General features: G+C 49.2%; 1 protein-coding gene across 1 annotated transcript; it reads left to right on the top strand.

The window, feature by feature from the left end:
• The first annotated feature begins 433 nt into the window (after positions 1-433).
• LOC115639921 (olfactory receptor 6F1-like) lies at positions 434-1,437 on the top strand. The gene has a single exon (XM_030542844.1). It carries the CDS (start codon positions 434-436, stop codon positions 1,352-1,354), a length of 921 nt encoding a protein of 306 aa, XP_030398704.1. The 3' UTR covers positions 1,355-1,437.
• The last annotated feature ends 15,530 nt before the right edge of the window (positions 1,438-16,967 follow it).

Here is a 16,967-nt window from a genome sequence, read left to right as displayed (position 1 = left end):
GGTATCCTGACAGACTGCGATGGTGAACTCAAACCTTCAAGGGTCAGCAATATCTAATACAGAGATAGGCAGCCTATGGCACAGATGTTGAAGGCGGCACGCAAGCTGGTTTTCAGTGGCACTTGCATTGCCCAGGTCCTGGTCACCGGTCCGTGGGCCGCTGTATTTTAATTTATTTTTAAATGAAGCTTCTTAAACATTTTAAAATTTTTATTTACATACAATTGTTTAGTTATATATTATAGACTTATAGAAAGAGACCTTCTAAAAACATTAAAATGTATTACTGGCACATGAAACCTTAAATCACAGTGAATAAATGAAGACTTGGCACACCATTTCTCAAAGTTACCGACCCCTGATCTAATATATTTAACTGCCTCTGTAACAATCTCTTGCTTTGTAACAGATGGAATATGCGTCTTGAACACAGATGGCAAACCAAACCAGAGCGCACGAATTCATCCTCTTGGGCTTCCCTGGTAGTCAATATTTGCAGACCTTCCTCTTTGTGCTGTTTTCCATGATGTACATCCTGACAGTCATGGGAAACATGGCCATCATAATCCTAGTGAGAACATGCTGCCACCTGCAAACTCCCATGTATTTCTTCCTCTGCAATTTCTCTTTCCTAGAGATATGGTACACCACAGCCTGCATTCCCAAGACACTTGCAGTCTTCCTGGGGACAAGCAGAACCATTTCCTTTACTGGCTGCATCACACAGATGTACTTCATTCTATCCTTTGGCTGCACAGAATGTTTCCTCTTATCCGTCATGGCCTATGACCGCTATCTGGCCATTTGCTATCCACTGCACTATAGTTCCATCATGAACAGCACCTTGTCTGCTTGGCTGGCCCTCTGCTGTTGGGTGTGTGGTTTCCTAGCTATTTGTGTGCCGGCGTATCTCATAACCAGGTTGTCCTTTTGTGGCCCCAATGTCATCAATCATTTCTATTGTGACCTAGATTCTTGGATAGTTCTCTCCTGCACAGACACATATCTCCTTCAGCTAGTGGCTTTCATCACCTCCTTCATTGTCCTCCTGGGCACCTGTATAGTAACTCTGATCTCCTACATTTTTATCATTTCCACAATAGTGAGAATTCCGTCAGCACAAGGACGGCAAAAGGCCTTTTCCACTTGCTGTGCTCATCTGGCTGTTGTGATTATCTGGTATGGCTCCACCATTTTCTTGTACGTCAAACCTTCTGTACAGAACACCCTGGCTCTAAACAAAATAGTCAACACTTTAAACACAATTGTAACACCACTGTTAAACCCTTTCATTTACACTCTAAGAAACAAAGAGGTGAAGAAAGCCTTGGAAAAAGCACTCACTGGTATGTAAAGTCTGTAGATGTCTTTGATTTGCTATATAGTAAGATATCATTAGAGCTGTTAACATTATTTCATTTGCATTGTTTTTTAAGAAAAAACAATCTTTTCTCAAAATCAGAAACCCTTTTCTTTTTCTTCTTTTTGTTGAAACTGAATATTTTGAAATTCTGGTATTTTGAATTTTTGTGTTCAGCTTCTTTCTTTCTTTCTTTCTTTCTTTCTTTCTTTCTTTCTTTCTTTCTTTCTTTCTTTCTTTCTTTCTTTCTTCACTCTTTGACTCCTCAGCTTTTGAAAAAATACATAGTGGCATAAAGAAAAAAATAATGAGAAATGAAAATAACCAAATCCCTGTATACCATTCACTGTATTGCATTTAGAAGTGAAAATGGAGCTGGGAGGAAAGGATAAAGAAAAAAGAAGGGAAAAGGGGGGAAATTCCAAATATCAATATTTGGATTTTTCATATTTGTTTAAAAATGTTTTGCAGAAAAAAATACAAAGCAAAGAAAACAAAACAAAAAACTAAATAAAAATAATTTATTTTTGGAATGAAAAATACTTTGAAATTTTGAATTGTTTCACAAATGCGGGGTTTTTTCCCCCATTTTTTCAACAAATTCTAAGCAAAAGGTAAAATGTAATATGTCTTAGGGCTTTTGAATATGTCTCCAGCTAAACATAGTCTCATCTACAAGAGCTTATCTAAAGACTGAATTCTCATCCAACGGGAAATTCCAATATTTTGACATTTGATTTTGTTTTTGTGAAATGAAATCTTCTGAAATACTTAATTTTGATCTTGTTGAAATGTTTTATTTTGACTTTATCACTTCAACTTTTATAATATAATATAATGTAATATTAAATCATGTCTGTAATATATTAATTATTAAATTGTTATATTATTGACACAAAACATTTAGATAATTTCCTGTATATTTTTTTGATGAAATCAATACATTTCTGCAAAATGTTGCAATTTCATTGAATCAGCATTATAAAAGGAAAAAAAAATCAAACCAGTAGCTGTATTATTTACTCCAAATGGCTGGCTATTTACACAGAACAGAGCTTAGGTGGAAAACTCCTGTATTTTTATTACTGAAGTTTCCAAGTTCCTGTGTATGAACTCCATTTAAAGCCAATTTTTAAAAGTATTTAGGCATCTAAAGATATAGATAAGAACCAAGGGTAGATTCACAAAGAGCATTAGGTGCCAGACTGTCACTTCAGGCACCCAAGTCCCAGAATCAGACCCCACTGGGATTCACAGAACCAGCACTCAGCTGCTGCCAAACTCTTTTAGGTGCTTAAACTCACTCGGAACCTAAGTTTGTGCAGTAGAAGTTCCTTAGGCACCTATGTTTTTGCCACTGGGGACATGTCCTGTTGTCTCATTCTCTGCGCCCGGATACCTAGGCCCCAGAGCAACACGTAAATGGGGAGAAGATCGGTATTCCTTCACTTAACTTGCATGCAGAGTCTGATTTTGTAGGTGTGCTCAAAGCATACCTAATGCCACACAAAACAGGTGGAAGTAGCCCTCGCTTTAGAGTACTTGGCTGGTGGGTGGGAAACCCCTGGTTTAAGTCTCCCCTTTGCCTGATGAGAAAAAGGGATTTGAACAGAAGTCTCCTACCTCTCTGGTGAATGCTTTAAGCACTGGGTTAAAGGATATTCTGATGTGGGAGTCCTTTAGTCTCTCCTGGTGCAGTTGTTCCACTTTGGATGAATAAAGAGTCACTGGGCCAGAGGGCATGTGTACACATGAGAATGTCTATAGGCTGGTCGTTGGTAGACGCTACCAGCATTTGGGAGACCCAGGATCCAGTCCCCCACTCTAATGACACCTTAATTATTTATCCAAAATGGAACAGCATCACCAGGATAGAATACAGGAGAGTTACATCACACTACCCTATCAACCAGTGTTTAGAGCACTCTCCTGAGTGTTTGGAGACCTGTGTTTAAATCCCTTCTCCCTCTCAAGTAGAGGAGGGACATGACCTAGTAGTTTTCCACATCACGGATGAGTACCTTAACCACTGGGCTAAGGGAGGGGGCTTAAGACACCCCCTTGTCCTTGGTATCTGTGATGCTTCCCAGGATTGTGAAACACCTCTCTACCATCTGTCCCTAGAATGAGGAAGCCTTGTCTGTGTTTGTCGGGAGTCAGCTCCCCAGTCCCACCAGCTGTGGGCAACACAAGCACTCCCCTCTCAGCCTATGCAGGCTCCGCGGTCCCTCGGCAGGTTAGTAATTGGCACTATCCAAAATCTGAGCCCTCAGAATATCTCCTTGGAGTGTTCAGCCCCTGATCCACTGGATACTCAGCGAATTCACAGATCCTCTGCTCCCAAAGAAGCAGGACACCCCAGCTTACCAGTTTCCCCTCGGATCACTGCTCTGCTCAACACACAGTAATTAGCGATTTTATAATGAAAACATGCGCAAGTTCATTTAACACAGAGGAGAGATTCAAGTCCTAGTAAGTGGATATATTTAAAACAAATGGTTACATGTAAAATAAACATATAGTACACATTCGAGCGCCTAGACTTACTTAATTAGTTACTGTCATATCTTATAGTATTACTCACCTGCGTTTCTCAGCCAGGTAGGCTGCAATGCCTTTTTCATTAGAAAAGCCACTCAGCTTGTCTCCTCAATGAATGATCCTGGCTTTACCTCAGTACTCCCAGTTATACCTCTTAAATCCCTTGTCTTTACTTGTAAGCAGGACATCCCCTTTGCTGGATTTGTTTTTTTCCTGCAGCCCTTCTCTTATATGAATTCACAACTTCTGCATTAGCATTAGGCTCAGTAAAGCAAATGGACTTACATTATGAGATACACAATGACCAGCCAGAGAGAGAAGCGTTTACTACCGCCACCAGAACAGAACCTGTTTATCGCCTTCTGTTGACCTGTCTTAATGTACATACCTTAAGAGCATAGTTTTCAGTATAGATAAACAACTCCTTAAATATTATCTGTGCATACACTTTGCAATTATGATGACCAGTAAGCTACTAGCTCTTGGTAGAGACCTTATATGCCACCCTTTGGTGAACAGTTACATAGAAACCTGACCCAGGGGATCCCTGTAAACACCTTTTGCCCTCTGCCACTTGGCACCAATGGATCCCTGGGTCACAGCACCTCCTATTGCCTAGTTTAGCCTATCATTCTGGCTTTTGTGGATCTCATTCTTGGCTGTCTCCCTCTCCTCTTGCATTGTATAGGGAGCCTGGGGGCCTGACTCAGACTGTGTGAATCCCAATGATATTCTAGGTACCTGAATGTGAGGTGTTGTGACACTGAGTACTGCAACATCTAAGTCCCTCTGTAGTTGTGTAAGAAAGTGGATTGTGGCAATAGAGACCAAAGATCAACCTTCCTCTTGCAAGATGGAGGTCAGCGATGCAGGTAGACCAGGGAATGTAGATTGCAACAAATAGCAAACTCTGGGTATTGTGTTCTACTGTATTTGTATATCAGAGAGTTTAATTGTTAGGTACAAGCTCTCTGTGCCTTAATAAGAACAACAACACAGCCCTTAGAGCTAAGATCAAGGCTATGTGTAGGATAAGATTTAGAATTAGGATTAACATTAGAGTGATGTTTCAGGGTTCGGTTTGAAATTGAGTGTTGGGTTTCAGAGGTTCATGTTAAGAGTAGGTGCGGAATATCAAAGGAGACAAAGGCATTCAGGTTCTAGGCATTCTGTCCTTAATTAATTGTAAAAGGATTCAAGCACCTATTTCCATTCTAAAACCCACAGTCTAAATTGTTAATTAGCTCAGTTTGGGCTAAGGGCTACATATTTCATATTTAAGGCATTTACATCACCACCATTACCATAGCACAGGGATCAGCAACTTCTGGCATGCAGCCTGTCAGTGAAATCTGCTGGCGGGCCATAACGGCTTGTTTTTCTGCAGCGTCCCCAGGTTCGGCCGATTACAGCTCCCACTGGTCGCGGATCACCATTCCAGGCCAATGGGGGCTGAGGGAAGCCATGTGGGCCAAGGGATGTGCTGGCTGCCCCCTCATTGGCAGCTTCAGCAGAGAGAGCGAGGTCTGGAGGGGCCTTGGAGACTGACCTCCCACCAATCCCATTACAATGAGTCCCCCCAGGCCAGAGGACCATGGGTGTGGGGCTGTGAGTGGAGGGGGAAGCTCTCTCTGCCCCAGCTGTGGGCTCCCACAGAGGACTTAGGGCGGGTGGGCAGATCCAGCACCATCCAGCGGGACATTAAAAGCAGGTTCTGCAGAAACCCCAGAGGAAACACGGTGGGTGGAAAAACTCCCCCCTCCCTTCCTCACATCGGGCTGAGCTTCCTCATTTCTTTTCCATGCCTTCTCCCTACTGAGAGGCAGGTGTGATGGTCAACTGATGGGTTCTCCCCCACATCCCACCGCTGCACCCTGGATGGAGAGTGTAGGGTGAATACCCAGATGGGAATGAGGTATCTTGGAGTTGAAACATTTGCAGAATTCCCCTCTTTTTGCACTATAAAGGGGCAGAAAGGAGCAAGGGGCAGTTTGGAGACACACACACCCCAGCCCCAGTTCAATGGGGGGGGACATGGCAGGATGTGTGGAGTGAAGAATTTGCAGACAGTCTCTGGCTCCCAGCAGGTGGGGCGAACTGCGCAGCCGGTCCCTGGATTCTAGCAGCTGGGGATGAGGAGTTGGCACATGCTCTCTGGGTGCAGGATGAGGCATTTGCAGATGCTCCCTGGCGTGGTGGGGGAGCGGAGCTCGCATGGACACTTTCCCTTCCAGCCTGATGGCTTCGCTGCTTAGAGACCGAGAGAGAAGGCACCGGGGGTGCGGATCAGGCCCCCCGAGCAGGGCCGGCTTTAGGAAGTGCGGGGCCCAATTTGAACATTTTCGGCGGGGCCCTGGCAAGGATGACTTAAAAAAGAAAGTGGAAGAAAAAGCCTTTCATTTCTTCCATGTATTATTTACTTTCCATAACTATATAAATAATAAAATTATATAATATATACATTGCATCATATATGCTGTTGATTGGTTATTAATGACTGCCATTTCACATGTGTGGGTCCCAGCTGCTCCCTGCCCCCCTCATTGAAGCAGGTGTGCAGGGTTAGTGCCCTGGGAACTGCAGGGCACAAGTGGACATGGGGCTGGCTGGAGGCAGGGCAAGGGGTGCGCGGCTGGTTGGAGATAGGGGGTGTGTGGGGCGGGCTGGCTTCAGGCAGGGCCGCGGGGGATGCAGCAGGGGTTGGCAGGACTGGAGACAGAGGAGTGTGAGACTGGCTGGCTTCAGGCAGGGAGGTGCGGCAGGGGTTGGCTGGAGACAGGGCAGGGTGTGCAGGGCTGGTGTGGGCAGCAGTGTGTGTGGGGCTTGCTGGCTTTGGGCAGGTCCATAGGGGTGTGTGGCAGGGGTTGACTGGAGACACGCAGGGCCGGTGCAACCATTTAGGCAGACTAGGCTGTTGCCTAGGGTGCCGAGATTTGAGGGCGCCAAAAAGCACCCTCAAATTTTTTTTTAAATGGTTGAGCAGCCGCTGCTGCTGGGACAGAGAGGGAGTCTGAGCTGCCGGTGGCAGCCGGCAGTGCAGGGTGTCCCCTGGGTCAGGGCGCCGCCGCGGCAGCCCACAGTCCAGGGTGTCCCCTGGGTTAGGACGCCGCCACGGCAGTCCGCAGTCCAGGGGGTCCCCTGGCCAGGGTCAGGGCGCCGCCGCGGCAGCCGACAGCCCAGGGTGTCCGGAAGGGGCGGCAGGCAGCTCTCATGGAGCTGCCGCAGTCGTGCCTGCGGACGGTCCGGTCCGGTGGACCTCCCGCAGACACCACTGCGGCAGCTCCACCGGAGCTGCCTACCTGCCCAATCAGGGCATAGTGGGGGGTGAGGGGAGGCTTGAAGTATGGCTGATAAGAAACCTTATCACTGTTTGGAATGTTCACTGTCCCCCTTAGAAATGCTAACAAGCTTATTCAGCGAAGTTTTGATGTACTTGATACATGCTATTAGATCGTCAATTAGGCATCAACAAGATAATTTAAGAGTAAATGTCTTTTTGTTTGAAGTACCACTGAACACTAATCTGTCCATTGCCCTTTCCCTCCTGTGTTACGGCTTGAAGCATAATCCTGGGTAACAGTAATGGGGATGCTGGTAAAACCTTTTAAAATATTTCCCCTTTATAATGCCACATTTTTAATACAATTTAAATATTAGATCCCATAATTTCAAGGCATCGATTTCCCCATTTGGACAATTAAATTGCAATTGTTGGCATGAACATCATTTTAAAGCTGGGTTTTGAAAATCTAATTTAACTTCAAAAATTAATGACCAAAAGATGGGCAGTGAAGTAAGGTAAAAGTAATTAACCGAGGGTCTAGCATTCACTCCCAACACCGCAAAAGAGCTGAGGGATTTCCAAAGAACTCGGACACCACTACAGTGTATCATTCAAACGTGAGAACATAGTTACTACAGATAATAAATAATAAGTTACCTGGGTTGGAAATAGATCTTTGTGGAAGGGAAAGCAGGAAACTTGTCTTTTTGATTACAGAATTATTTTGCTTCTGGATCCATTAAAATCATAACCGAATTTTGGGGGGAGGGGATGTGGGGAAGAAACTCTTTTCTCTACTAGGTTTGTTTATAGGCAGCTGAAAAGAAAAGTTAACCGGCTTTGCACAGAACTGAAACCTAAAGGTCTCTCCTCCCTCCTTCTCTACTCTGTCCCCTCTGGGCTATTCCAAGTTAGTTGTCATCTAATTGCCCAGCAAAGAAAGAGAGTGGCAGCAATTAGACATAGCCCCCACCAGTTCAGGAGTCATTAACACAGTACAAAGATATGCTGCATGCTTTCCGTGCACCCAGGCCTAATGAGGGACTGGGGGCAAGAGGAGCAGGGCTGAGCCCCTAGGGAGTGAGCCGCAGAGAGCCAGTGCCCAGGAGGCTGAGAGGGCAAGGGGCTGCAGGGGCATCACCACTGCTATTTAAAATGCAGATCCCGCAGCGGTACCTCTCCATGGGACAGAGCCGGTTCCTCACAGAAGCTTCTGTCCAACAGCTCTTCCTTCTGCAGCTGCTCTTTGTGCTCCAGCTCCATCCATGGCAGCTGAACCCCCTATCCTGACTGCAGCCAACCCCTCATCCCCTGCCCTGCCTCCAGTGAGCCCCACACCCCTTCCCCTGCTTCCAGCCAGCCCCTCACCCCCTGCCCTACCCGCAGCCACCCCTGCTGCACCCCTGCCCTGCTCACAGCCAGCCTCACACCCCCTGCCCTGTCTCTAGCCAGCCCCACACCCTTGTATCCAATCAGCCCCTCACCCCCTACCCGCAGCCAGCCCCACACCCCCTGCCCTGCCTGAAGCCAGCCCCACACCTCCTGCCCTGCCCACAGCCACCCCACACCCCCTGCCCTGCCCGCAGCCAGCCCCACACCCCCTGCCCTGCCCACAGCCACCCCACACCCCCTGCCCTGCCTGCAGCCAGTCCCACACCTCCTGCTCTGCCCACAGCCACCCCACACCCCCTGCCCTGCCCACAGCCAGCCCCTTACTCCCTGCCCTGCATGCAGCCAGCCCCTGCTGCACTCCTTGCCCTGTCCATAGCCAGCCCCACACCACCTATCTCCATCCAGCCCCTGCTGCAGCCCCTGCCCTGCTTGCAGCCAGCCCCACACCCCCTGCCCTGCACGGTAGCCAGTCCCGCACCCGTTGTCTCCAGCCAACCCCACACCCCATCTCCAACCAGTTTCGCATCCCCTGCCCTGCCCAGAGCCAACCAGCCCCACACCCTGTCAGGTTATTCAATTATTTTCATTAAATATGTAGGCTAAATAATGAAATTAATACATTTTCAAGCCAAATAGGTATTAATTCTAATGAACAATGCCACATTATGCAGTATTCATTTTTGAAAGTTTATAATAAGCATTGCTCTGGGGGGAGGGGTGGGGGCAGAGGGTACAAGGTGGAAGTTTCGCCTAGGGTGCAAAAAATCCTTGCACCGGCCCTGGAGACACGGCAGGGGGTTTGACAGAGACTGGCTGTGGGCACGGGGTGCAGAGCTGGCTGCAGGCAGGGGGAGTGGGGCTGGTGTGGGCAGGGCAGGGGGTGCAGCAGAGGCAGCTGGAGCCCCAGCCCTTTAAATAGCCCCCAAGCTCCCTGCTATCCCAGGGCTTTGGGGGTTATTTAAAGGGCCCGGAGCTCCCCAGCTTCTACCCCGCTCTGGACCTTTTAAATAGCCGCGGGAGCGCTGGGGAATGCATGGGGGTGGCAGGGCTCTGGCGGCTATTTAAAGGACCGGGGTGGCAGAGGCAGCTGCAGCCCTGGCCCTTTAAATAGCCCCCGGAGCCCCTCACTACCCCAGGGCTCTGGAGGCTATTTAAAGGCCCGGAGCTCCAGCTGGGAGAGCGGGGCCACGGGGCTTGCCGCGCTCTGGCCGGGGCTCCAACCGGGAGAGTGAGGTCGCAGGGGTTGCTGCGCTCTGGCCGGGGCTCCAGCTGGGAGAGCGGGGCCGCGGGGCTTGCCGTGCTCCAGCCAGGGCTCCAGCTGGGGCTGCGGGGCTTGACACGCTCCCGCCAGCGCTTCGCTCGAGGGAGCGGGACCACAGAAGACCCCTGAGCAGATCGCAGCCAGGGACCCGGGGTAAGTTTAAAAAAAAAAAGTGTCCAAGGCGCGGGGCCCGATTCCGGAGAATCGGGTGAATCGGCCTAAAGCCTGCCCTGCCCCCGAGCTCCTCCCCGGGTAATAGGGATACCTCCCCCCCCAGCCCTGCCCCCATTAGCATTGCCATCATGTGGACCCCCCCACCATAGTCCCCAGCATCTGCCCAGCCCTTCACCTCACTCTGCCCCCCAGCCCTGCCAGCATGGGCAGCCCCCCCCCAAGCCCAGGACCTTTACTTCCCAGCTTCCCAACCCCCATGCCAGTCCCTCACGTGCTGTGAGCTCTCTTCCCTTTGCCCCTAGGCTCTCCCCTTGTTCCCTGAGCTGGTGTCTCTCCATTGACCCCCTCTCATTTCAGGGGCCCGGCTGAGTGAGTGCCTGGAAGCCGCCAACGCCCTGCTGGACTGCAGCGTTGGCCCTGCTGTCTTTGGGCTCTGAGCCCCCCTGGGATCCCTGTATCTGCTCCCCAAACTACCTTGGGCATTCAACTTGGAGCTCCAAGAAGTTGCTGCACTGACCTCGCCCTGCATGAGCCATCCGGTGTAAACCTAGTCCCATCTCTGTGGAGTTCAGCTATTGGACAGACAGACAGACCAACAGAATCTATGCTTGTCCAAATGCGACCTCATTTTGTCATAGTGGCAGATTTCTCTTCGCTAGACAATCCTGAACGCAAACAGGAGCGCAGTGATTCACATAATTCTTCATTTCCTCTCTGTCTAGGTCTGGACTGGAGCTGGTCAGACATTTTCCAGCTGAACAGTGTTGTGTTGGCAAATGCGATTCCATGGTGAAGGCTGAAAGGTGGAAACAAGCAGCAGATGGAGGAAGCTTGTCCCATGCTGCATGTTGTGAATCCGTCCCAAGTCACCAGCTGCTGAATTCTCTACCACAGGAAGAAATGCTTAAAACCTGACCATCCATCTTGATGGTTAATGCTCATGCTGTGCCCATCCTGGGCAGCACGGGGCCCTTCTCAGGATATCCTGGAACTCAAGCAAAAGATGAAAAACATCAGCTGGTTAATTTTCTGGAAAGAAAGTGCTATTTTTATCAAGAAACTGCAGGAGCATAAGGAAGAAGCAAACAGTTTTCCCACTTTATGTTAACCAGCCCTGACCCCCTTTGAACAGCTTTCACCACATGACTCTGTGCTGGGTCACGTCCCTATTTCAGCCTTTCCGTGTCTGAGAAGGTAACTCAACAAATTCAATATACAGCACCTGGAGTCCAATCACAGCTACCTGCCCCGCATGGTGCAGAGACTCTGGGGAAGGATTAAGATACCAGGTAATTGATTTAATTGCCTTAAGCCCTGAAGGAATGCCGCCCTGTGACTGAGATTTCCCCAAAGGCCAGATGGAATTCAGAGATCCTAATTCTCACTTCCCGCTATGAATATTGGAACTTCGATACCAGCGGTGACATCCTGGTCCCATTGAAATCAAAGGGCGTTTTGTCTTCGACTTCAATGGGCACAGAATTTCAGCCCATATTACTGGGCTTTTGCAAATTAAACCCTGTGGCTGGGATTTTGGAAGAAGTGGTTGAGGCACCCAGTTCCAGGGGGTTTGGCCACTCTGAAAATCCCAACCTATCATCCTGTTACAAACCCAATGACGTCAGAGGAAAGGCTCTTTTAGAGAGAGCTGAGGAACCAGCTCCCATTGGAAACTCCAGCTGGAGTGAGTCTTTTCAATGATCTTCAGATAAACTCTGTTGGTAGAAGCTAATTGCCTAGCTCTCTTTGGCGCCTTTGGCTAGTCCATCTGACTCCAGTGGACTTTGAAGCAGGCCCAGTATGTATACCTGAGACTTTAGCTAGATAGAAAATCTCCACACACAAAATAAAATCATACGGCCATCTGTACTCACACGTATGTGGCCATAAATGGTCTCACGTACTGTAGCACACCCAGTAATGTGTGAATCCTCCAGCCTGTAATGCCTTGTCCGTGCCCATCTGTTCCCATCTAGTCCTGGGTGCTAGGTCCTCTCCTTGGCTCTGGCTGGGCTTTGCATGCTGGGGACTGGAGTAGGGGACTGGCCCATGGCGTTCCCGGGTTCTCTTTTGGTTCCTGGAGGCAAATGTGGCCTTGTGGGTCGAGCAGGGAGGTCTAGGAGTCAGGACTCCTGGCTTCTCCTGTGGGAAAAGCGTCACAGAGAAAAGACAATTAACAGATGTAAACACACTGAGCATAGCAGGAGTCACCCATCAGTCTTACGTGGCCCCAGCAGGTCAGAATCTTTCCAATCCTTCCACCAGCCCAGAAGGTCCTGTCCATTCGATAGGTCCGAGTCAGTCCAAGCTCATCCTTTCAGAGCAGAAGTCCTTTCTCTGTTCCCTTTTTTCTGGAAAAGCCAGCCTGACCCAGTCTTTGCGAGCACCCCCGAGGGTGTGGACCTGCTCTGGAGCGGATCAGTCTCCGAGGGTGTTTTCTACACTGCATTGTAAACCCGGGCTTGTGGACATGGTGTTTCCAAGCCTGTGCTCGAGTGTCCACACTGCATTGGAAGCTTGGGTTTACAATGCTGGACCTGGGTCTCACAGTTGTGCTAACGTGTCCATACTGCATTGGGCAGATCTTCTGACTCGGGTCTGCGGCTCGACCCGTGTCCACGCTGCACAATGACAGGGCTTGGACCTGAGTCTCAGCAGGACTCAAGTTCTGACCCATCTCCCTAGCAGCATCCTAGGACCCAGGCCCTGAGTGTTTGCTCCACTGAGTCAGACTGACCTGTGTGCACCAAGGGCTGGTTGGGGTGCTCGGACTGTGGATGGGATTGCAGCGCCCCAGACACCTGCTGAGATTTGCCTTTGTATTGTTAAGTCATCAGCGAGTAACGCATGTAGGCCCCAATCCTGGTGAGGCCGACGCCAATGGAAGGTTGGACTTTAAGCTCAGTGGGGACAGGTTTTGCCCCCATTTTCTGTGTAGGTAGGTAGATGCTTCTGAGCACTGTAGTGTCTGAGCACACACAGGGATGAGGTGACTCCAGCGGAGCTAGAGCAGGGTCCCACCAACTGGGGATCTGCCCGGTGACTCCAGTGGAGTGATGGCTGAGGATCTGGCCCAGAGTTTAAGGTTGATATTTTCCAATCCTGACTAGGTCATTTGGACACACAGTTCCCATTACATTTGTGAAAACATCAACCTAAGTGACCCACTCAGTACCACACATAGAGTCAGGGCAAAGCAGGGAACTGATCTGTGAGTTCTGAGGGCCAGTCCAATGCCTCAAACACTCAGTCAGGTGTCATCTCCCCGCTGGGGTCAGGGAGTGAGGGTCTCTGGCCTGTGCTATTCACAGAACAGACTATATCACAGTGGTCCCTTCTGGCCTTGGAACAGCTGGGAATCCATGAGTCTCTTAGCGAAACTCTGATCCATGGCTGTTCTAAACAACCGCTTAGCATTAAGCGTCCTGCTCCTCAATGAAAATTGCAACCTCTGCTTTTCCCAAATGAACAAATTTAGGAAGAGTTTAGCACATGCAGATTGATTGATTTAGGGCCAATATTTTCAAATTTGGGGACCTAAAGTTAATAATAATTAGGCTGGAATTAGGCACCTAAATCTGATTGAATTTCAATGGGATTTGGACATCTAGCTTCTATAAAGCTGCTTTCAAAATGCCAAACTTAGCTCTCATCTGGCACAATCGTAGACCCCAGCCCCATTTGGGGAAACTGAGGCACAGAGAGGGGATGGGTCACACTTTCAAAAGCATCTAATCCCAATATCCGCAGGGACAGGTTTTAAAAGGTATTTAAGTGCTTTGTGGAATTTTCACAAGTAGTTAAACAAGTTAGGTGCCTAAACCCTTCTAGAAATGAATGGAAATTGGGCATCCAAATCGCTTAGGCAGTTTGAAAATCTTAACCTTAATAGGTCTGTTTTGGTCTTTTTTTTTTTTTTTTTTTTTTTTTTTTTCCCTTTCCTTTTTTATCCCCAGGATTGCTGGGCAGCCCTGGTTCCCAGACAGGTCACTGAGAAATGCAGGTGCCCAACACACCTACAGGTCTGGTCACTTTAATTAGTAGGGATTTTTGCTGGCTACCTTTAGACACCTGAGTTTGAAAACTTTTGCCTAAGTGATTTGTCTGAGGTCACAAAGTCAGGGCCAGCTCCGCTATTAAAGCTAAAGTCTCTGGAGCCCCATCACGTGCCCCAAACTATTATGCTGAATTCTTCTTCTTCTTCTCCAAACTTACACCAGTGAGAGCAAGGTTAGAAACTGACCTCCGGAGACAAATCAGGGTCTCGGATGCCCCAGTGCGTTAGTCCCACTCAAGTCACAGGGGTTAATTCTAATTCATACTGTGAAGACCCAGAAGTATAACAGAACTTGAACATATTTGATGATCTATTACTTTGTGTGAATGTGCATACGAGAGAAAGGGGGAATTTTGGGTAATATTTTTATGACCCTGCTATGTGCCTCAGTTTCCCCTATGTGGTGCATGGTTACCCAGTGGGAGGAAAAGGACTTTGTGTGTTTTCAGGAAAGACTAAAAGACACAGGAGTGTGCGTATCACCTCCCTGTCTGGGTGGCATGAAGAGTCGTTAAGGAACTGGTTGAAACTGACCCAGATGAACAAGGGGACCGGAGAGATAATGCCAGCACTGCCTGTATTTCTCCCCTTCTCGCAGGGAAAATGAGCAAAGACACATCCCCTGTTCTCCCCAGCTGGAGAATGAAGGACTGGGAAGGGGTGAGCTGGGGGTCAGAGGTGACTTCTGGATGCTCTCTCTCTCCTGGGAACTGACTACGGAGGTCAGACAGACACAGCCTGGACATGGGGTTCATTTTGACTTGGTGGGTCCCGGGCTGATCAGAACAGACGATTCTTTCACCTTCATTTCTCTGTGCTAACCTAAGAGCTTCCTAGGCTGTGTCCACATGACTAATAAACCCGGCTGTTTCACACATGCTCTCTGAGTGTTACTGGGGGAGACACCCGGGTCCTTGCCAAGCAGACACATCTCTTCCAGGGTCTGGCTCAGCTGGACAAAGCTCATGGGATGAAGCAGGAGGGCTGGAGTCAGGGGTCAGTCCAGGAGGTGGTGAGGCCACGTGGCCTCCCCTGAAGGGAGAGTGAGACCCTTTTGGGGTCTGGCCCATCAAAGAGGGTCCTGCAAGGGACTGGCCGAAAGCTGGGGGTGCAGCATTGATCCTATGTATCTGGGACAGAATGTGTGTGAGGCTGTTCCCCCTGCCGGAGGCTCTGGGCTCTGCTGTGTATTTGTATGTGTGTGTGTTTTGTTGTCCCCTGCTCAGTGTGTGAGTGCAGGGGCATGCATCCCTGCTGCCCTCTTCTCTTGCTCGGGGTGTGGGGGTGGGGTGTGTATTTCCCTTCTGGGCCCTCTTGGAAGGAAAGATGTGTGTGTGTGCGTGTGCGCAAGCTGCTTTGTGATGCATGGAGACAGCTCAGTTCTGGTCCGAGCCTGGCGTGGCAGGTACTGCTGGAGCTCAGAACCCCACAGAAATACCAGAGGTCTGAGGATGCAGGGCCTGGGCCAGGCTCCTTAGTTTGTGTGCTGCAGACACAAGGGGAATGCTGCAGGGGGAGAACTGCCAGTTAGAACAGTGGTGCATTGACAGAGCTGTGTGTGTGTGTGTGCAGGTGGGGCAGTGAACGTGAGTCGCAAAGGATCAGGATGGAGAGGAATTGTCAGCACTGTGTGTTTGGGGCAGGGCAGCAATGATAGCTCACGTCTCTGATGTATGGGCAGCGTTAGGACAGGCACAAAGGGGGTATTGTAAGTCAGGGCTGAGATCTATCAGCAGAGCTGTAAGGGAGGCAGGGCTGGGACAGCAGGGGGCTGTGGGTCAGGACTGAGGGGCACCAGCACAGCTGTGTGTGTGAGCCCAGAGGTGGGATGAGGTGGGGGAGAAGGGGGCTGTGGTTTAGGACTGAGGACATCAGCAGAGCTGGGATTATGGGCAGGACAGCAATGACCATCAGTGACTGAGGCCTAGAAACCCAGAATTGCCTTTTGCTCACTGCCCCTGGGCCCTGCTGCCTTTGCTAACCTCGTGGGAAACTGAGGTTTATTTACTTGTCTATTTCACTACAGCCACACACCCCAACCCCATCACATTCCCTCACTGCCCTAGGGGGTCTAATGGAATTTAGGAAGGGAGAGATCATCTGCCACAGGTGCTGGGAATGAACAGCTCGACCCCTTTGGCTTTCCCATCAGGGCTATCTGCCATAGGAAGAGACCTGTCCCTTCCTTTCTCTAACTTTAATAAATTCCTCTGACTTTCTGTTCTAATCAGCCCCCACGAGACTGCCACAGAGACCGGCATTTCCCAGCAGTGTTGCCATTCTAATGGCCCTCAGTGGGACCCATTAAAGCAACAAGTAACTTTGTTTCTGCTGCTGGCCTGTAATTCCTCAAGAGGGTTGTCAGCTCTCCAGGTCAGGCCCTGTGCTAGGCTGAGCCCTTTTCAGTGCACTCATTAAGGCATGCTAAGTTCTAATTACCAGTGTGTCCTCCTGTAGGTCTCTGAGCTAACAGGTGCTGCAAGGCTAACTGGAGAGAATTGTTTTTAGAAGGAGCTTTGCTAATGGGAAAGGTTTTAACGAGCACATAGTGAAACAGCCGTTTGGGGGGTTTGGAGGTTTTTTTGAATATTTTTGTGCTAAGCACAGCATTAGTGAAATTACCATGTTTCAAGTGAAATTGATCCAGGTTATATAGAAGGTCACCATCACCTCCTGCAGCACCCCCTTGCAGCTGAGTGTGGCTCTGCTGTGCACTGCCTCAGTTTCTCTCCCTACTCCCCCCCATGAGATCACTTTGACTTTAAGGCCAGTAGGGACCATCATGATATCTAGTCTGCCCTCCTGCATGTCACAGGACACAGAATCTCACCCACCCACTCCTGGAATAGACCCCCAACCTCTAGCTGAGTTACTGAAGTCCTCAAATCATGATTTAAAA

Source organism: Gopherus evgoodei, unplaced genomic scaffold (genome assembly GCF_007399415.2).
Source record: "Gopherus evgoodei ecotype Sinaloan lineage unplaced genomic scaffold, rGopEvg1_v1.p scaffold_152_arrow_ctg1, whole genome shotgun sequence".
Classification (NCBI taxonomy): Eukaryota; Metazoa; Chordata; order Testudines; family Testudinidae; genus Gopherus; species Gopherus evgoodei.
The sequence above is the reverse complement of the archived record's forward strand: the minus strand, read 5'-3'. Positions and strand labels throughout refer to the sequence as shown.